The 22,871-nt window shown below is 42.5% G+C and overlaps 1 protein-coding gene across 1 annotated transcript in view; it reads left to right on the top strand.

Moving 5' to 3' along the window:
• Positions 1–22,871, top strand: part of LOC111864687 — a 32,626-nt gene that overhangs the window by 7,628 nt on the left and 2,127 nt on the right. The window contains 2 exon segments of the mRNA XM_033751536.1: positions 252–472; positions 9,022–9,905. Of these exon segments, the coding sequence (XP_033607427.1) occupies positions 252–472; positions 9,022–9,905 (1,105 nt within the window).

Here is a 22,871-nt window from a genome sequence, read left to right as displayed (position 1 = left end):
ATCATATTTACTTCTAAGTCAATAATTATATTGAAGAATGCCGTCTTCTTTGATGTGGCGCCGAGTAGATTTTGTGTGAAACGACGTTTCGGAGGAAAGTATCGCCTCCATTTTCAGGATTAAAAAATTCAAGAGCAAGAAACCAGCTTGAACAGGCGGCTGGAGCCACATTCCAGAAGAAGGCGTTCTTCATAGTCACCGCCGTGAAAACCTCAAATCTTAAATAATTATATTGATTCATATCTTTCTAGAGAAACAGAAGCTGTTGATGGCCTTCTTTGCGTTAATGATGGTGATAAAGTTGATCAAGGTGAAATTGATGTTCGTGCTTCCTGTTCTCCTTGGTGTCGGGACGGCAAAGAAGCTATTTCTGAAGCTGCTTCTCTTCCTCTTCCCAGCCTTCGCACATATCTTCAAGTTCTGTGCGTTTTACCACGCGGCGCACACCAAGTTCCATCATCATCATCATCAGGTAAGCCGGGTCAGGCGTAATGACTGAAACTTTCAGAAGAAGGGCGGCAGTTCACAGGCCCTGTAAGCCTACTGAGCCAATTTACTCTCGCTCACACCCTCACAACCTTCTGAAGCATGAGGATAATAAAGATTTAGGAATTCAATTCCAATTTCACTTGAAACACTCAGAATTTTCATTACAACAAACAATTGACTAATGCACGTTAGTGAAATAATCTCTGCCTCTTTTCTAAGTAATATTTCCACGAGTATTCTGATAAGGCGACAATAAATAATGGATTCGGATTTTATAACTCGTTTTATTGGATATTTTCACACGTCATAACTACAATTCGTTAGTACACTTTCAAGATTACTGTATGTATGACACAAAACAATTATAACACTCTCAAGGTTAACACATCAACTGCTGAACTGCCTTCAACTTCGTCTTCGGGACCAATCCCCTCGAATAGACTTCACCGTTTCTTATATAGGCTCGGCACGGACCACGCACAGAAAACCCAGTTCTATTGTTGCATAAGAAAGAGCACACAGAAAAGAAGTGACGTGATTCCTAGTCAACGTTTTCATTGGTGCGCTGTTCCTAGCAACGCGCAATAACATTACTCCCTGGGACAACACTTCTATTGTTGTCTTGTGTGTATTCGGTCGCGGGGTGTTCACTGCTCTGGCCATCTATGTTACAGTACTAAAATCGTAAACAAACACGGTCGGTACAACACAGTGGTTTTAATTTATTTAAGTAAAGGTGAAAGGTAAAAATGTGAAGCTATCCCTGTAACAGGCTGTGAAGACCCATAGGGTTTAGAGACGTCGAGGCTCCCACATTTTCTAGAACATCGGCTCACAGATGGCGGTAAGGTTGTCAGCCTTACTCGTAGGCCGCCCTGTACCTCCCAGGAAGATTCCTGGTACTCATTTCTGTTAGAGGCTGAGTCGAACCCAGGGCCATAGTGCGGCTGGAAGGAATTGTAAATCTAAAAATCGAGAAAAATTTCGTACGGTTTATTTCATATTGTTTCTAGTTTAAATTAGTAGTAGAAAAAAAAACAATTATCAAATTGATGATAACCTTATTGCAAAATCTGGTATATATAATAAATCCTGTCTAATCCGGTTGTAGTTAATTCGGATGTCGGATCTCTCAGTTACTGAATGTACATAGGGTCAGTGATGTTAGGCAGACAGAAATCAATACAGCTGTGCCGTTAGTACCTGATCCTAGCCCTTTTGAGGTTGAAAGTGCTATTGCAAAATTGAAACGGTATAAATCGCCAGGTAGTGATCAAATTCCGGCAGAACTTATTCAAGCAGGAGGCGAAATATTACGTTCTAATATCCACAATCTAATTACTTCTATTTGGCATAAGAAAAAATTGCCTGATCAGTGGAAGGAGTCTATTATTGTACCGGTTCACAAGAAGGGTGATAAAACTGACTGTAGTAATTACTGGGGGATATCACTGTTATCAACTTCATACAAAATTTTAATCAATAACCTTCTTTCAAGGTTAAGTTCATATATAGATGAAATTATTGGGGAGCATCAGTGTCGGTTTCGACGTAACAGATCAACGACAGATCAGATCTTTTGCATTCGTCAAATATTGGAGAAAAAATGGGAGTACGATAAGACAGTACATCAGCTATTCATAGACTTCAAGAAAGCCTATGATTCAGTTAGGAGGGAAGTATTGTACAGTATTCTGAGAGAGTTTGGGATACCCATGAAACTACTTAGGTTGATTAAAATGTGTTTAAATGAAAAGTATAGTAAAGTCCGTGTAGTTAAACATTGGTCTGATAGATTTCCTATCCAGAATGGTCTGAAACAAGGAGATGCTTTATCGTCACCCCTTTTCGACTTTGCTTTAGAATATGCCATTAGGAAGGTCCAGGGAAACCAGGTGGGACTAAAATTAAAAGGGACACATCAGCTGTTGGTCTATGCCGATGATGTGAATCTACTGGGTGATAATGTAGATACCATAAAGAAAAACACACAAACTTTAATTGACGCAAGTAAAGAGGTTGGTCTAGAAGTAAACACAGAGAAAACTAAGTATATGTTACTGTCTCGTCACCAAAATGCAGGGCAAAATCATGACATAAAGATAGGAAACAGATGTTTTGAAAATGTGGCAGAGTTAAGATATTTGGGAACAACAAAAACAGATCGAACCCTGATTCAGGAGGAAATTAAGATGAGACTGAACTCGGGTAATGCTTGCTACGATTCAGTCCAGAACATTTTGTCTTCTCATCTGCTGTCCAAAAACATAAAAATTAGAGTATACAAAATTATAATTTTGCCTGTGGTTCTGTATGGGTGTGAAATTTGGTCTCTGACATTAAAGGAGGAACGTAGACTGAGGGTGTTTGAGAACAGGGTGTTGAGGAGAATATCAGGACCGAAGAGGAATGAAGTGACAGGAGGTTGGAGAAAACTACATAATGAGGAGCTTCATAACTTGTACTCTTCTTCAAGTTTAATAAGAATGATGAAGTGAAGGAGGATGAGGCGGGCAGGGCATGTAGCACGAATGGGGAAGACGATGAATGCGTATAGGATATTGGTGGGAAAGCCAGAAAGAAAGAGACCACTGGGAAGACCAAGGAGTCGGTGGGTGGACAATATTAGAATGGATCTTAGAGAGATAGGATGGGCTGGTATAGATTGGATAGATCTGGCTCAGGGTAGGGACCAGTGGAAGACTCTTGTGAACACGGTAATGAACATTCGGTTTCCATAAAATGCTGAGAAATTCTTGAGTAGCGCCAGAATTGGCGGCTCCTCCAGAAGGGCTCAGCTCCATGAGTAAGTAAGTAAGTAAGTCGGATAATCCGGGTCGAAATATGAAGACTGAGAAGTTCTGTTCACAGCTGAGGACGTTCTTTAAAACACATGTGGGGTTTAAGAGCGAGAGGGATTGTCATTATGTGTTGAGGGCAACTGGAGAGACCAAAACCACGCAAGACAATATCCAAGATTTGCTTCAGCTGGATGAAGCAGACTATGGAGTTCAGCTTCTAACAGAGAAATAAATTGCTGATATTTTTTTTATTTATTTTCATCGGCACTAACTATATTGTTAATTTTTTCAATTATTTGTTTTCCAAGATTATTTTGTCTTTTGGGGCTATCCTTGTTTCATTAATCCGGATTATCGCTTAAATCCAAATGAAGCCGGATTAGCGAGGGTTTGCTGTAATATAGTCGGTAGAGTTTCTAGAATGTAGGGTGGACAAAAGAAGAATCGGTGTTCGATTCACGACAAGAATAAAAGATTTTTCACTTCTCCGGAACAGCCATAGCGCCCACTGGAGGCCAGTGGGCCCCCTGACAAATGATTTTCGAGGACTATTTCCTCTGGTATTAAAGCATCGGGGTTGTGAAGTTGACCACTCACTTCCATTTAATGACGAGGTTAAAGTCTTGGAACTATAATTTCACTCCATTCCGAAGATACAGTATTAGGTGGAAGAATAATATTAAAATTGGTCTTAGATATATAGGATGAGATTTGATAAATCTGGTTTAGCATAAGGCACCAGTGAACACGGTAATGAACCTTTGGGTTCCATAAAACGTTCAGAAATTTTTTAGTAGCTTCACAATTGACGGTTTCTCAAGAAAGGCTCAGCTCCATGGAGTTACTTATTCCTACCTCCACTCTCTCATACATCTTTAAGGCATGGGGCTTATTTAAGGACATGGAAAACTGAAACTCTTACGTTACTTAATCCGGGTTAATGTTTTTGTCGTGTTAACGGATGTGTTTGTGTGTGTGTGAGACATATACTCACGTAACTGTTCCTCCTTGTTTTAAATCCTTGTAGACAAGGAACATGGAAACTTAACCAATGTGTACAAAGCACAAATACTCTAATACTGAAGCCAGTAGAGTCTATTGAGATGTTCATGTGTGCAATTGGATAACTTCGCACTTCCGAAAGGATGTCACAGAGAAACCTATAGTCCCACTTACTATAGGTCAGTGTGTCTAGCGCCTTCCGTCTATTGCATGTGTCGCAGCTCACGTCCGGGGAATGTAAACATGTTAGTGATGTAAACTAAGTTACGCTGTGTTCATTACAATCAAGCTAGACACCAATATAGTGGTCTTAACAAACATGATAATCAGGGACGGAAATACGGGGTAGACGCACACAGGGACGCCTACTAAACTCCATAGCGCTTCTTTAACGAAGCTATTTCCATTGCCTTAAGAGTTCATAACAGCGATGTAAGCAGGAAGGAATTCACTAACCTGCATTACAATAATTACGTCCATGGTTTATGCTAACCGTCTTAGAGTGTATACACTTTTTCACCTTATTCTTCACTTCCACACTACATGTTTCAGCACTAATGTGCCATCCTCAGGTGTCTTTATGCACGTTAAACTATTGTACTGCATGCCATGGTGTCTTCGTTCTAAAATGACGAATACAGATTTTAGTCATTTTAGAATGATGACATCATGGCATACAGTACAATAGTTTAACGTGCATAAAGACACCTGAGGATGGCACATTAGTGCTGAAACATGTAGTGTGGAAGTGAAGAATAAGGTGAAAAAGTGTATACACTCTAAGACGGTTAGCATAAACCATGGACGTAATTATTGTAATGCAGGTTAGTGAATTCCTTCCTGCTTACATCGCTGTTATGAACTCTTAAGGCAATGGAAATAGATTCGTTAAAGAAGCGCTATGGAGTTTAGTAGGCGTCCCTGTGTGCGTCTACCCCGTATTTCCGTCCCTGATTATCATGTTTGTTAAGACCACTATATTGGTGTCTAGCTTGATTGTAATGAACACAGCGTAACTTAGTTTACATCACTAACATGTTTACATTCCCCGGACGTGAGCTGCGACACATGCAATAGACGGAAGGCGCTAGACACACTGACCTATAGTAAGTGGGACTATAGGTTTCTCTGTGACATCCTTTCGGAAGTGCGAAGTTATCCAATTGCACACATGAACATCTCAATAGACTCTACTGGCTTCAGTATTAGAGTATTTGTGCTTTGTACACATTGGTTAAGTTTCCATGTTCCTTGTCTACAAGGATTTAAAACAAGGAGGAACACTAACAACGGTTATCTCGTCTGGTTCCATTATCCCGGGTTGTTAATGGGACAGACACGAGGACACAGTAATGTGACCTTGTGAGCCTACTTTAATTTCTTTCTTTAAACAAATGAAACAAAACACACACTCCGTGACTTGAGTCTGTAAGCCAACTATACCGACCCAGCGACCGCCGCTTGTTGGCGATGTTAGTGTCAACTTTTGTGATTAGAGGGTGTCACATGGTCAGCTCAATGGATCCCCACAGTCGTTAATTTCAGTTTTCTGGATTGGAGCCTCTATTTTCTTGAAATAGTTCCTTAATTATCCTCACGAGGCTGAGTGAACCCCGTTCTCAGAAAATTTGATAGCACCGGGAATCAAAACCAGGACCTCTAGATCTGTAGCCAGAAACGCTGACCACTAGACCACAGAGGTGATCTTAAAGAAAGGAAAATAGATAAAGATTTCCAGAAGTATTTCAGTTTTGACACTGGAGAGGAGTGGGCTGGGAGGCCTGGAGGAAGGGATGATATCAAGAAATATTGTGTAAGGATAGAGACCAGTGGAGGGATCTTGTGAACACGGTAATGAACCTTCAGATCCCATAAAGGTTGGAGCATTCCTTGAACAGTTGAGTGACGGCTGATTTCTATAGAAGGACAGAGTCTGCGTGTGTCTCTACTTTAGATAGGAGCATATTACTAAGACATAAGCATCCTTTGTACCCCGGTATGCACCGATTCACAAGCAGCAGCCGCTGATACCATGCTCCAATTTGGGGACGTCTGAAAGCGAAATAGATGCGCTGGTTTGACGTCACTGCTACCAGCGTGAACGTGTTAAGATTGGAGTGGTTGTCGCTAGTATGTGAGCTGGGTTTCCGCAGCACCCGGATGTTTGATCTTGCAACCTACTATTAGACGCCTCGACAGTGGCAATAAGGGACCCGAGTTTGATTTGCAAACAGGTCTTACAGCTTTGCGCTTCGGTTCAAGCGTTCTGTAACAAGGCGTGCATGCATTCAGGGGCGAACAAACTTCCCAATGAAATAAAGGCACTCCTGTGTTTAATTAATTAATTATGACGTCATGAAAACATGTGGGGGGCTATTCTTTATCTCGGTACTGGATGGAGGCGAGTGGTCAGTTTCACGCGCCCTGCCACTGTACTCCAGGGGAAAGACCCCCTGGTACCCACTGGACAAGTGGCTCGGTGGGCCCCAGAGCCGGTCTGGGCATTGTGGAGAAGGGAAAAATTTTCCCTTACCACGAATCGAACTCCTGCTCATAGCTTGTGCAACCCGTAGCCTAATCACTACACTGACTGAGCTGCACGTGCCAGTAAACGGAAAAAGAGCATGCGACAATCAAGATATTCATATTAATGCTCTTCTGTGTTGCTCATTTCACGACGCTATGAATAGCTTGACAATACAGTGTGAAAATATAGGATGAGTAACATGCGATAAATTGAGAAGGTTCTGGAAGAAAGCGGTGTTGGCCTAGTCGAGTAGTGTCTCTGCATTTGCCTAGAAGTACTGAGGAAAACTGTAAGAAAACTCAGTCAGAATGGCTGCTGTCCCAGCAGAACCAGAGCCTGCTTGGCTTATTCCTCGTTTCCGAAAATGGAAATAGCATATTCCTCCGAAACGTCGATCGAGTTTTAACAGATTATACGGCGTTATAGCCCAGAACATAGACTGTTCTAGACAGATTTTGACGAAATTTTGTATTGCGAATGCACTTTAAATGATATCAGGCAACAACATTCGTTCATATCCTTACGCCGAAATAAATACTGCTTTATAACCGTCACAATGTGCAAAGAAGAACGCGTGATATAGAACAGAACACAGAACAGATTAAGATTTCCAGACGTACTTTGTATCATGAAATGTAAATGAGATGTGTTTATGAATATTCAGTCTTATAATTTGTGATAAGCTTTGAATCAACGGCCTTTTGGTCTCGATTGTAACCGTTTTCAAGCATTAAACGAAAGAAATCAGTATTCATATTAACATAATCGCAATCAATATCTCAACTCATTAAATTTTATATATTTTCAATTTCTGTGAAAGAAAATTTATAAATCCCTCGTTTTGTAATTGTCTCCATATTAATTTTTACTTCTTCCTGAACGGTTGCGGTATCGTATTGCTTTAAAGTCAGGGATTTTCTAACCACCCTCACAACTCCCAACATGGAGAGACATTCATTTTTTATTATTTCCTGCTAGACTTTGAACATATTATTTCTCTCGCTCCCACTTTGGAGCACAGGGCTGATTTCTCAGCTTCACTGATCATTTTACAGATGGTAGGACTCCTTGGACGGGTGATCAGCTGGTCGCAATGCCGCTACCTAAACAAAGGACAACACAAACACACAATAAACGCATACATACACCAAACATTCATGCCTTGTGTGTGATCCGAACCCACGATCCCGGCTTCCGAGCGAGCGAAGGCAGTACATGCCTTAGACCGCTCGGCTACTGTGACCGGCAGAGTATAAGAATAATATATAAGAATTCAGTCCGTACCTCACAGGAAACAGATCCGAACCCACGATCCCGGCTTCAGGGCGAACGAAGACAGTACGTGCCTTAGACCGCTCGGCTACCGTGACCGGCAGTGTATAAGAATAATATATAAGAATTCAGTTCGTACCTCACAGGAAACAGATCCGAACCCACGATCCCGGCTTCAGGGCGAACGAAGACAGTACGTGCCTTAGACCGCTCGGCTACCGTGACCGGCAGTGTATAAGAATAATATATAAGAATTCAGTTCGTACCTCACAGGAAACAGATCCGAACCCACGATCCCGGCTTCAGGGCGAACGAAGACAGTACGTGCCTTAGACCGCTCGGCTACCGTGACCGGCAGTGTATAAGAATAATATATAAGAATTCAGTTCGTACCTCACAGGAAGCCGATCCGAACCCACGATCCCGACTCCAGAGCGAGCGAAGACAGTACATGCCTCAGACCGCTCGGCTACTGTGACCGGCAGTGTATAAGAATAATATATAAGAATTCAGTCCGTACCTCACAGGAAACAGATCCGAACCCACGATCCCGGCTTCAGGGCGAACGAAGACAGTACGTGCCTTAGACCGCTCGGATACCGTGACCGGCAGTGTATAAGAATAATATATAAGAATTCAGTTCGTACCTCACAGGAAACAGATCCGAACCCACGATCCCGGCTTCCGAGCGAGCGAAGACAGTGCATGCCTTAGACCGCTCGGCTACCGTGACCGGCAGTGTATAAGAATAATATATAAGAATTCAGTTCGTACCTCACAGGAAACAGATCCGAACCCACGATCACGACTTCCGAGCGAGTGAAGACAGTACATGCCTTAGACCGCTCGGGTACATTAAAATTGCGGTGTTACCAGAAAGTGAATCAGCTTATAAAATATCATAAAACAAAATAATGTTTTGTGTTTCAGATCGCACATCATCATCACCATGTTCCGGTTCCGGTTCCTGTCCACGTGGACCATAGTGTCCATTTGGACCACGGGCCACCACCATCTTCTCACTACGGTCCCAGCAGTTGGGACTCCACCGGCCCGGAATATATCTCCAACCGTAATGAGTATCTGACCCCCGCACAGGAAAACGAACTGGAAAGTTGGGGGCTCATGTCTAAGGGCTTATTTCATGTCCCTGCAGCAGCCCTTGGTTCTCATCCCCAATCTCTGGCATACAATGCGTACACTCAATATCTGGAGGACCAGAGGGTGTCGAGAAGTGCACTCCCTGTCACCGAACCTAGTATATTCCTTCCGCCAAAACAACAAACTCCTGCCAAGTTTGATCCAAATATCATCTCCCCACCACAACCACCTCCTTATCTCAACAACCAACAACAATTCGTGCAGAAACATCAACCGTTACAGCTGCTTCATCAACAAAGTCAGAAACAACAAAGCAACAACTTTGGAAATGGTAATTTAATACAACAACAAAGAGTAATTCAAGTCGTAGATCCAACAGCTGTAGCTGAGAATAAACAAACAAAATTACAACAACAGCAACAACAAAAATATCAGCAGTTACTTTTGGAACAACAAAAGTACCAACAGTTTTTGAGGGAACAAGAGCAGTCACTGAAGCTGAAAGCCTTGACTCCGAGGCCCGCTACTGAGGGCACTACTGTACAGGTGACGTATGATCCTTTCTACAGTCCAATGCTGCAGAAGATGGACAACGTGTTCGTGCAACTTGGGTTTAACGAAGAAGCTTGTCGAGAAAGATTGGTGTGCAGTATGTACAAGACTCCTTCCCGATTCAGTCCCCACAGCAACTTGATATCAGCTCAACTCAGCAGGTATTTATTCTGGCAATTCCTTCTTCTTCAGGTACATTGTATATCATATTTCCTGAGATTTAACGAATTGCATTGTTAGAAGAGGTTTCTGATGTTTTTGGAGGAAAATGTTGTTTCCATATTCAGAGAAAAAAGTATTCTTGAGGATCGAAGTAGTTATCATAAGTTTCCTTCAAGAAGGATTTGAAAGTGGAACGAAATATTTACTCAAAACTCGAAATTATATTGTAAACATTTCCAAAATCTTTATTTGATGTAAGAACGTATAGATTTTGGCATCTATAGGTTAACCAATAGGTTAAGCTAGATCATTTCCAAAGTTTCACAATTGCGATTGTAGCAAAAGTCACCGTCATCATAACTCATTAAGCCAATGTATGGCCTCTCCCTTCCACTCGAAATGTGTATAGATCTTCCTACATCAACATTTGGCGATTTGCAATTATTCTCCTTCGCTGTTTGTATACTAAGATTTGTTTAGGAATACATCCCGTTTACATCCCTAAATCATGATAATTCCAGTCATATATATTGTCATGCTTTATGTGTGTGACTGTAGACAGAGTATGTATTGTATCTTGGTTTTACTGACCACTTGCACACTCTGAGCTACAAGTAATTGCAATAAATCGCTAATCCCCACAATTCACAAAGCACACAGCACCAGCTAAGCCTATTTACCAGCCTACTATGTCTTCAACAGCCGTTCCCTGGCAACGGCTCTTAACAGTGGAGATTCTTCAGCTTCACGTGGTCAGTTCCATCTCCATAGTCTCCCGTTCAGAACCAAACTGTCAAGTGAACTAACCCCCAGATTGGCAGCCATTTCACACTAACCTCCTAATCTTCTCTTCACAGGCTGACTTTCAACTGACAACTGACTTGATCGCCCCAATTATCTTCCTTATAACCACTTTGAACGGACCGAGTAGGAAACACCTCTTCGAACAGTAACTCTATTGCTGTGCTCGTATTTATTGTCTCGGGAACCTATTTACTGATCGGTTGCCTAAAAACGGACTGCATAACACCGTTGTTTATTCGTCTATTGTATGGCAACGGCTGTACACGTTACAATATGTATTGTCGTGTGTATTAGTGACTAAAGACGGGGTTCGGATTTGTAATTGGATTTATTAAACATCTACAGGTTCCAACTACAAATAATTGTTACACTACTGCTGATTTACACAATTTACAATCACTCCAAATTAACATTGTCAGACTGTTTCCACTAGTCTTCACTAGCCGCCTCCTGGCAACGGATTCATAAAATAGGAACTGTAAAAGTCTCACTGAACTACACAGTCCCAATATCGATGTACTACAGCATATGTGACGTCACACACTGTCTTCTAATTCTTCTTCTGGCCACACTGCTGTTCCCTTGGAACTTCGGAACTCAAGTGAGGTCAATTCCCATTCCCGTATTCTCTCATATCCTCTCGGCACGGACCACGTACAGAAAACACAGTTGTATTGTTGCTTAAGGCAGACCACGTAGGTCACGGTTTAGTTTCCCATTGAGGTTATTGAATTTTTTAAGTTACCTAATCCTTCCAGCTACATTATGGCCCTGAGGTCGAATCAACCTCTAACAGAAATGATACCAGGAATATCCCTGGGGTAAAAGGCGGCCGGCTCTTAAGGCTAACAACCTTACTCCCATCTGTGAGCTGATTGTCTAGAAAATATGGGAGCCTCAACGTCTCACAACCCTATGGTCCTTCATAGCCTGTAACAAGGATAGCTTTACCTTTCTTTTCACTTACTCATGCATTTATAACATTCATTTAAATATACCACAAATATTTCTTCCTGCATACTGTACAATTGATACCTAATGATCCTCATTCTGTGATGTGTAACGCATGCATGACATTCTCCTTAAATCAATGATTATATCAGGAATTGTAATGTGCCTAATTACGAGGAAGTCAATATTTCGTAGAACTCGCAACAATAGAGTTGGAAACATGCCACGAGGACTCTGTAAATGGGAGTCTACAGCACAGAAATAGTTCTGTCGGACACTAAGTCAAGTTCAGACGCCATATGCAGCAAACAGCAACCACGTCCTTATTGACAATGCAATAAAAGAACCGTGAAAGTCGCTGGTTAGTGCATAATCAATGAACATCCGTGTATTTGCCTTGTTGACCAGTTTCTTCATGTTTGGCTTCAATACCGGACAGCCTACGCAAAAATTTAACTAACATCTTTCGCCACCAGAGAACTGTGCTCAATTATCACTCCATAAAGACGCATGTGGAAGCGAAGGTATAGCTCCACCATTTTTTATTCTTTTTTATTGCTAGTGGGGTGGGACTAAGTCCCTTGTACTGCGGCCACTTCTGGCCTATTGTACCAGCCCCAGATGATAGGTGAGGGTGATTGTGAAGCAGTTGGTGGAATGAAGATTGGCAGGGGAAACCGAAGTACTCGGAGAAAACCTGCCCCAGCGCCACTTTGTCCACCACAAATCCAACTTGACCAGACCCGGGATCGAACCCGGGCAGCCCCGGTGGGAAGCCAGCGACTAACCGCTTGAGCTATGGCGCGGCCCTAGCTCCACCATTTATAACGTCTGAATTAGACGGAAATGGGTAGCCGGCTTCTACGAGGGAAAATCAGTAAATACGTCACAAATGGATATAAAACGTAAAAAAATTTGATATTCGAACCTGGCGGAAAAAAAAACTTTATTTCTCGACATATCCTCCACCAACATTGATACATTTGTGCAGTCGCTTTACCAGTGCGTCGAAACCCGGATAATAGTGTGAATTATTTGCATTATATTCTTTCTTTGTCTGACTCTTGTCTATTATTGGAGACAAACATTATTAAAAGGTAAAGCTATCCTTGTAACAGGCTGTGAAAGCCCATGGAGTTGTGAGATGTCGAGGCGCTCACATTTTCTAGAAAATCGGCTCACAGACGGCGGTGAGTTGTCAGCCTTACGAGCCGGCCGCCCTTTACCCCCGAAAAATATTCCTGTTACTCATTTCTGCTAGAGGCTGAGACGACCCCAGGGTCACAGTGCGGCTGGGAGGATTAAGTAAATTGAAAAAATCCACCTCATCGGGATTCGATCCCGCGACCTTCCGGCTTGTAGCATAGTGCCTCAACCAAGTACACTAACGCGTGTCCCTATTCCTGGGGATAAAAAGTGTACCTATAATTCCGCAGCCGATGACCCTGGAAAACCAGAAAATATTCTACTTTCTCTTTTCATTAAGTATTTATGGAAAATGTTAATGAAAACCCTGCTTGATACAATAGGCAACGTAAAGGCAAAGCTGTCGCTCACTTCAATTAATGACTATGACATGAAGATGTAGGGAGGAATGGGTGTATATCTCCACCATTTGCAGCCTCATTATTAGATAGAGGTGAGAGGTCAGCTTCATGTTCCATCCGCTTTATCACCGGAGAAAGATCCTCCAGATACCCTTTTAAGTGGGTCTCAGAATCAGTCTGGACGCTTTGGAGAAGAGAAAACTATATTTGTTTTCCTGAAAACTTGTATAACATTCTATTTTCTTGTAGTGAAATTTGTAATGTTTTGTGAGATCATGTGAAGCATGGTTTATATTAGACATTCGTGTGACAATATTAAATTAATTACATAAATTTAGTTCAGACCGCTAATGCCAAATTTCAGCAAAATCTATTATTCAGAGATGAAGCATATTGGGAGGGGCATCGTTGTAGCCCCTAAAAATAACGTGTTTGCTTTGCGTTTCTTGTGGAAGTACTGCATCATATATTAAACTACGCTAGAAACATCAGTCAGAACAATTAATTCCACCGGGTACATAGGCTAATTGCACTGTCTTCGCTCGCTCGGAAGCCGGGATCGTGGGTTCGAATCCCACTCAGGGCATGGATGATGTTTAGTTTGTGTGTGTGCGTTTTTCTATGTTTGTGTACAGGTAGAGGCCCTGCGACGAGCTGATCACCCGCCCAAGGAGTCCTACCGAATGTCTAGAATCTAGAAAACCCAAAGTGAACGGAGAAGTTCATGGAGGTAGGCCTAGGCCCACTGGGGCTGTAGTGCCAAGGAAAAAAAACATAGGCTAATAATACCGGACATTAGATCGTGGTTTGCGGGCGACGGCTGGAGCTCGCTCTCCGATACAAAATGTCCGCTAAATGTCCTGTGGACATGAGAAGGGGGTGTGGGAATTAGGTGCCGTACTTGTTCACTCTCCTTTTCACCCCACCCACTTGACGACCTCTACCCTCATGAACCTCAACCTATAAGCCATATTTAACAAAAGAGTTCCCTTTTGAAAACAAATGAACTATAGTACATTCACCATTTAGAATACACCTATGAGTAAAGATATCCAGTGCTAGTGAACCAAGCGGCCGCGTGGGGCGACACTCTCGTCTGTAGCGCTCTGGACTGACCACGTGTGTTTTGGACCTTCATGTTATTATTATGTGGATCCTGTTAAGTTTCTTTATTGAAATATAAATCTTCTTAAACCTTGTGCTTTAAACTGTACATTTCATAATTAAAGGCAATTAAATTAATTATTAAAATTATAACAATTACTATAAAAAAGGCAAGAAAGATCACAGTCATCTTTCTACTTAATGAAACACCACGTCATAAAGACGTATGAGGGAGTAGAGGTGTAGCTCCACGCATTGTTAACCTCGGCACTAGATGGAGGTGAGTGATCAGCTTCACTCCCCGGACGCTTTTTCCCTGGGAAAGAACTGCCGGTGCCCTGAATGCTGTGTGGGCTCTAGAGCCTATGTGGAAGTATCTTTTGCCACAGCCGGGAATAAAACCAAAATAATTCAGCCATCCATCCAGTAGCTTAGCCACAACGGCGACGTTAGTAAACCGGTTCTTAATGATCAATACATTAATAATTATTAAACAGAATCATCGTTGTTTGAGAAAATTTGTAAACTTCGTACCAAGGTCCTGATTGAGAGACAGGATAATGATCGTGGACTATTTGAAAGTAACTTCATAAATTTAACTGGAAAGAACTGAGAAATATCACGGAAATCAAAGCTGTAATCAGCCTACTCATTCTTGGGTCTCTATGACTCAGCCGGTAGAGACTAAGTTAAGGGCAAAGTGAATATAAATCCTGATTCTATTAGCGGAAGAGATAACAAGTATTCTCTTCTCCACAGCGCTCAGATCGGCTCCGGAGGCCCTATAACCTGTTACCAGATGGGTACTGGGGGATCTCTCACGAGGTTAAATCGGCTGGGCCTTAAACCAGAGCACTCACTTCCATACAGTGACGCTAAAGAAGTGTTCTGTCATCTGACTTATAAGGCCGTGTAGCCTGTTCAAAGTTAAACAATGTTTCGAAGGAATATGTCGCCTCCATCTTCAGGGTCGGAGAATGAACGAAACATAAAACGGGCATGAAGCACATAGCAAAAAAATCTCTGCTACCTGCTTCATGTTGGTTTCATGTTTCGTTTATTCTCCGACTCTGAACTAGGATGCGACATGTTTCTCGGAAACATCTCTTGACTTTCAATTGACTACACGACTTTATGGTAGCGTAGTTGGTTGAGGTACTTTGCTGCAGGCCGGAAGGTACCAGGTTCGATTCTCGACGAGGTCACTGTATTTTTCACTTGAGTTAATCCTTCCAGCCCTAGAGTCGACTCAGCCTCTAGCAGAAATGAGTACCAGAAATCTTCCTGGGGATAAAGGGCGGCTGGCGCGTAAGTCTGACAACCTCACCGCCATCTGTGAGACTTTTGTCTAGAAAATGTTGGGGCCTTGACGTCTCAGAACCCTATGGAACTCCACGGCCTGTTACAGCGATAGCTTTACCCTTTTTACACCTTCTTTATGCCCCAGTACATAGAACTCCTGATAATCACCGGTGTGACAACCTGAAGTCCTAAACAGGGGCTGTGTTTCGCACAGAATGCAACTGTGACCCACTACAAAAGTTCCAAACCGCTTGTCCTGGCATACAAACATTCGCAGTACTGAATTCTAGTCCTGAAAGCTGTCCTCACAGCATTACAGAGCCATCAGACAAGAGAAATGATTAGATTTGCTTTCCTCAGATGTATAGATATGGTCTACTGTGTCACTTGGACCAGTTGTTGCAGTGCTCTGAAGCCTGACGCCATCTTGTATTTGTTTCGCCCCTTCACACGAAGCGTGACCAGGCGAGACTGATCGCCAAAAGCGGTAAAGAAAATTTGTATCACCGTTATCTATTCTTTCCACGTCACTCACAAACGCATGGTGTCCGTCAGGTGCCAAATGCATGAGATGAGCAGGACATGTAGCATGTAGGCGTAGTTTATACGGAGTTTCAAATGTATAAATCATTAGAGGCGGTCAAACGTTTCAGCAAACATCGCAGTTGCCGTGTTGAGAATAAATGGCAGACTATAATATTTTCCGAAACTTCGGACAAATTTTAACATTTTACCCGGATTATTAAGCCCCAGATACAAAAAATAATAAGGATCAAAATCTGAAATAAATGGAACGGGAGGAGGAGGACTGGATTTTTCTAAGAATCACGACTAGTAAACGGCTTTTGTGAACCAGATCATGAATCTTCAGATCCAATAAAATTGAATGTATACATAAATTAAAGAATAACATATTCTGGGTTTCACTCAGTCCCTCCTACGTTTCCTAGTTTCGGTCCTTTGCTTAATTAACTAAGTACTATGCGACGAAGACATAAGGGGGAGTGGAGGTATAGCTGCATCATTCTTGACCTCGATACTAGATGGAAGTGAGTGGTCAGGTTCACGTCCAAGGGGAGAGAGCCCCCGGTACCCAATAGATAGGAGGCTGGGTGGGCTCCAGAACCTGTCTGGACTCTGTGGAGAGTACAAAAGTCTTGCCACATGCTGGAAATCGAACCCCAGCTTTCCAATTCGTAGCCCGTCGCTATACCGACTGAGCTATCCCGGCTATTCACATTTTGAGTGTATTATTATTATTATTATTAACTAAAAAAAAAAGGAGTACGTCACAGGGACTGATGTGAAAAGAGAAATTCCAAAAACCCAACTACCAGGCCCTAAGTGTCGAAATCGTAGATCATTTTGCTGTCATATATATCAGAGATCAAAGTTATATGAACTTCAGTAATGCTGTCGAAACTTCACCTGAAAATCTGTTCAGTTGATACGCAACTTGCATGTCTTATCTCTATCCACTTCCCTCCTCTCTCTCATATTCCTTTCTGTCACTTCTTGTCCGTTCCATTGCCAATCTTCAACCCCTTCCTTCCTCCCTCTCCTTTACATTAAGATCGTGATTAAATATCATTCATAGCATGACTACATACACTGCATTTTCCGATTTATTGTATTTTTTGACAAGGACTGAAATATCGTAAATGGTGTGCTAGATAGATCATTTTTGCATTTTGTTTCCATGGTAATTGCGTGAGAAAAACATGACAAAAATTACCCTCCTTATACTAATTATACAACACGTGCAAAATAGTATATATATTTCCTTTCTCCTTGGCACTACAGCCCCAGTGGGCCTACGCCTACATCCATAAACTTCTCCGTTCACTTCGGTTTTTCTAGATCTAACACATTCGGTAGGACCCCTTGAGCGGGTGATCAGCTCGTCGCAAGGCCTCCACCTGTACACAAACACAGAAAAACGCACACACACACAAACTAAACATCCATGCCCTGAGTGGGATTCGAACCCACGATCCCGGTTTCCAAGCGAGCGAAGACAGTATATGCCTTAGACCGCGCGGCTACCGTGGCCGGCAGTGTATAAGAATAATATATAAGAATTCAGTCCGTACCTCACAGGAAACAGATCCGAACCCACGGTCCCGGCTTCCGAGTGAGCGAAGACAGTACATGCCTTAGACCGCTCAGCTACCGCGACCGGCAAACAGTATATATAGATCAAGCAAAATTTATTTTAATTAATTTTTTCTGTCGTTTCCGGTCCGCATTAAGGTATTTTCGTGTAAGACACATAATCTTGGGTTTGGTTTATTCTATACTCTACGTAGCAAATATATTTTCAGACATTCGTTTAATGTGAATTCCATTTGAAATCGGTTTGCTGTACATACAGGCCGTCTTTCTAGACGTGGCCACTTTGTTGCGCAAGTAGAGTATGGTAAGAAGTAACAGGCTTGCAGTGGTTGTAGCTACATTGTGGGGAAGGGTGGATGGAGAGAGAGAGAGACGCATTGTAACAACAGCTGTTATACAGCGTGACTCTCTCACTAGGAAACCCAAACATTCCTCAATTCCTTTTAATTTTTGTATGGTTCCCTATGAAAATTAACATCATCACCACGGAAGTGTACTTGAATATTTTCAGTGAATTTTTTAATAATTTAACATGGCAAATTAACGGAAGGCTACGTTCAACAAGATGGCGCAACGTGCCATGTAACTAAACCAGGTATGAAGGAAACTGAAAGTTATTTCGACGACCGATTAATTTCGGAAAAATCTGTGGCCCCCAAGATCACCAGACCTCACACCACCTGATTTCTTCTTGTGGAGTATACAGAAGGGTCATGTATACAGCAATAAGCTGAGAATAACTGACACCCTCAAAGACGCGATATGGCGGGAGGTTGCTGCGATTAGCAGATGTCTTCGCCAATTTGCAGACTCGCATACAAACGTGCTTGGAATTTGAAGGGGGCCTTTTTCAGTATATGCTCTATGCAGATCTTGTTTTGCAACATACAAAATATGTACACGTTAATTTTCATAGGGAACCATACAAAATTTAAGAGGTTATTGGATAATGTTTGGGTTTCCTAGAGAGAGAATCACTCTGTACACACTACAGCAGTCCCTGTCTCAGTTACTGGATTCGACCGAATCTACTGTTCGCTCTGTTGATTACGGCCAGGTGAAAGAATACAGACTATAGACATCCGAAAACTTGTTTAGCGACGAACTGCTTGACATCGCTCGTGACAGTTATGCGATCTTAAAGCCTATGGGCAGAGTCTGAACTGGATATTTAGCAAGAGCACTGAGACGTTCCTGCCTTCGGAATAATAATTGTGTGGGTTTGTTAAGAGTAGGTCAGAGAAGAGCGGCTTGTTCGTGATTTGAATACCGTCACAATTACATCCTGAACACAGTTCATACTGTATTTCTCAGTATTCAGCGGGGCCCATTTCTGAAACTGTTCAGTCAAGTTCTTTAACATTTGGACATTTCGTAATGAATACTAAAATTCTGTGGGTGGGTTTAGTTTCAATCACATTTTTTCTCTTACAATGTATAGGCAATTTAGATTCGATCCTAGCTTACACAGATTTTTCTGTCCGTCTCATGCGTGGTCTTCCTAAATTCCGCTTTCCTCGACGTCTACAGTGCTACATTATTTTGGTCAGCATTGTTTTAACCAAAACCTTCACTCACTCTCTAATGGAGCTGAGCCCTTCTTAAGAAGCCGCCAATTGTGCAGCTACTCAAAAACTTCCCAGCATTTTCTGTAATCCGAAGGTTCATTACCGTGTCCAGAAGAGCCCCCCACTGGTACCTATCCTGAGCCAGATCAATCCAATCCATACCATCCTATCCTATCTCTCTAAGATCCATTTTAACATTGTTCGTCAACCTACGCCTTGGTCTTCCCAGTGGTCTCTTTCCTTTTGGCTTTCCCACCGATAGCTTGCGTATGTTTGTTGTTAACAGTTAACATTGCGGATATGGCAGTTCATGTAGTGACAAGACTACAGGCAGGAAGACCAAAGAATTTGGGTTCTATTCAGTTAAAGGACATGGACTATACTTCACAGGTTGACTGAGTAGCGTTCCTGCTTCGTATTTTGGAGTCTCAGGTTTAGTTCTCTGTCAGAGACCAGATATCCTGACATAAGATTTAGTGGTTATCCCCAGTCCCTCCCGGCAAGTACTTGAAACTAGGTCACGACCACTTCTTTCAAAATGTTTTGCAATAAATTACTGATATCAGGGATCTTGATAACGTCATTAAATAAGCAAACAGTAAGCAAGTAGTAGCGACATGGACATTGTGTGTTCCCTCCTTGACACCGTCTAGATTGGCTCTGGGATCTACTATTTCTATCCAATTTGTCCAGAGGATATTTCTTACCCGGAATAAAGTGGCTGGAGCTTGAAGTTGAACAATTAAGAGATCGTAAAAATACGCGCAACTATACCTCAATTCAGCCACCCAAACTGTTAAACGACCAATTTAATTTTCTGCCCTTACATTCTCCTTTAATTCGTGGGGTGGGGTGGGGTGAACCGGAGTCCACTTGGTACGTCAGCCACCACTGGGCCTATCGTACCAGCCCCAGAAGACAGATGAGATGTTGAGTAGTTGATGGAACGAGAATTTGGCAGGGGAAACTGGAATACCAGGAGAGAACCTGCCCCAGTTCCACATTATGCACCTCAAAACCAAGATAATCTGGCGTGGGATCGAACCTGGGACATCGCGGTGGGAAGCCGGCGACTAAGAGACCGAATTGTGGGCACTGTCTATGCTTCCCTCTGCTTCGCTACGAATATTCTCCTCTGCGCTTTGTTTCCAAGTACACGGTATCTAAATTTTCCACTCCAATTGAGACGTCACCTTTCATGCTCGTATCAACGAAAGCCGTAAGCAAAATTATAGTTAGATATATATTAACATTCACACTATGTGAGAGAAAACGGGAAGATGGTGGGTTCTGAATTGACTAGCAGCAACCATTACTGGAATTGGCATGCCCTCAACTTCATTGTCAAGATAATTTAAATTTGTCACTGTCGTGCACAATTGCTTATTGAAATTTACTACATTGTCAAATGATGTATTAATAGTCATGACTCAGCCCTCTACCCAAGTCATTAGGGAGGCAGGATGTTTCAGTCTGCTAAAAGACTAGGCTATGGAGGACCCAGGAATCGAGTTTTGATTCTCTGTAGGAATAAGAGCTTCTTCTCTCCTCTCCACAGCGTCCAGACCGGCTCAGGGGCCCACTCGACCTCCTACAGAATGGGTATCGGGTGTTATTTCCCCTGGGGGTAAAGCGGCCATCTAGTGTCGAGGTTAAGAATATGAGGAGCAATACCTCTACTCCCTCATACGCCTTCATGGCGTGATGCATAATTAATTAAGAGTAGTTGGTCACGGTAGCCGAGCGGTCTGAGGCATGTACTGTCTTCGCTCGCTCGGAAGCCGGGATCGTGGGTTCGGATCTGTTTCCTGTGAGGTACGAACTGAATTCTTATATATTATTCTTATACACTGCCGGTCACGGTAGCCGAGCGGTCTAAGGCGTGCACTGTCTTCACTCGCTGGGAAGCCAGGATCGTGGGTTCCAATCCCACAAAAGGCATGGATGTTTGGTATGTGTGTGTGTTTATTCTTTGTTGAAGTAGATGCCTTGCGACGAGCTGATCACTCGTCAAAGGAGTCCTACGGTCTGTAGAAATGATTATGAAACTGAAAAAAACAGAGACCAGGGCCTAAGAGGGCTGTAGAGTCAGCGAAAAAATGTATGACTTTACTACCTTACTTTGTCCAGTTCATTGTATGAAATATAAAACGAGTTTCAGTGTAAATTTGAAGCATGCGAGGAATTCAACATGTGCTCTCATATATGTAAGTTTTGTAATGGTGAGTGAAAGCTCTGAAATTGCGCAATTACCCGTTACCACTTCAACGAATTTTACAGCGGTAACGCATTACATGAACATAAGCTATATAGTGGATTAAAATTTGGATCATAAACACAAAGTCCCTTTTAATCTCTTCATCTGCTCAGATCAAAGTCCGCTTCCTGTACTTTACCTCACTTCCCAACACTTTACCCTCTCAATTACGTAGCTTTATCGTAGGGCGAACGGGCACTGACTGCGAATTTTCAAAACATGAAACTTGACTCCCCTTAAACTATAGTGTTTCTCACTATTTCCCCTTCTCCATTTTCTCTTCATCCCACTCTTCTCTTCACGCATCAAAAGTTAGAAAGAATTGAACAAAGAAGAAATAAAGAATGAAAAAGGAAAGACGATAAGAACACTGGAAGAGAGGAAGAGTGCAACAGGTGAAGTTGTGTCTGTGCTTAACTAATAAGCACCACGCCATGAAGACGTATGGAGGAGTGTAGGTGTAGCTCCACCGTTCTTGACCTCGGCATTAGAAAGAGGTGGCCAGCTTTACACTTGCTGTAGCCCCAGTACCAATTGGATAGGAGGTTGGGTGGGCCTCAGAGCCTGTATGGACGCTGTGGAGAGAAATCTTCCACTGCCGGGAATCGAATCCGGGTCGTCCAGCCTGTAGATTGTCACTATACCGACTGAGCTAACCCGAAGAGAGGAGTAGGAAGACAGTGGAAAGAAGAAAGCATACCCATTTCATTGATACCTCACTCTCGCGCTCACCTTTCATGTGTCCTGCAGAAACCGCCCTTTGCTTCTGTTCCTTGTAGGGCGAGGCGCGTGGTTAGTTCACGCTGGATACAATTCGACCCAGTTTACACGTTCACTCGCTCCTTATGTGAACATAGCACGACAAGATGGCGTCATCCCGTTATCCAGGAAACGGGGCGATCCACTTGTTTAGTCGTTTCGGGCGATCACTTTGCCTTCTTGGAATTACAAACATCCCGAACGTGACTGAGGCTACAGCAAACAGACCGCCACTTCAGCAACGGCGGTCTTACGTGTCACAGCAGAAATGAAAGGCTCATACAGCGAGTAAGGGCGATTGGCAAGCAGTTTATTCGTTAATTTAACCAACTGAGTATTGTACTGTCTTATGAAATATGTTGCCATGTCAGAAACGTTTCACTGGAACATACCGCCTCCGTCTTCAAGGTTGAAATCCCAAGAAATCGACAAGAAGCAGATTGACATGCATAGCAAGTGTTTTTTTTTATTTATTGCTTCAGTATATATTTATGGGCATATAAAGGACAATTTCGGAAAAGAGGTTCCTAATTTGAATACATTTCGGGTATTACATAA

Source organism: Cryptotermes secundus, unplaced genomic scaffold, assembly GCF_002891405.2.
Source record: "Cryptotermes secundus unplaced genomic scaffold, Csec_1.0 scaffold441, whole genome shotgun sequence".
In the NCBI taxonomy this organism is placed as follows: domain Eukaryota; kingdom Metazoa; phylum Arthropoda; class Insecta; order Blattodea; family Kalotermitidae; genus Cryptotermes; species Cryptotermes secundus.
This window is presented reverse-complemented; position numbering and strand designations above follow the sequence as displayed.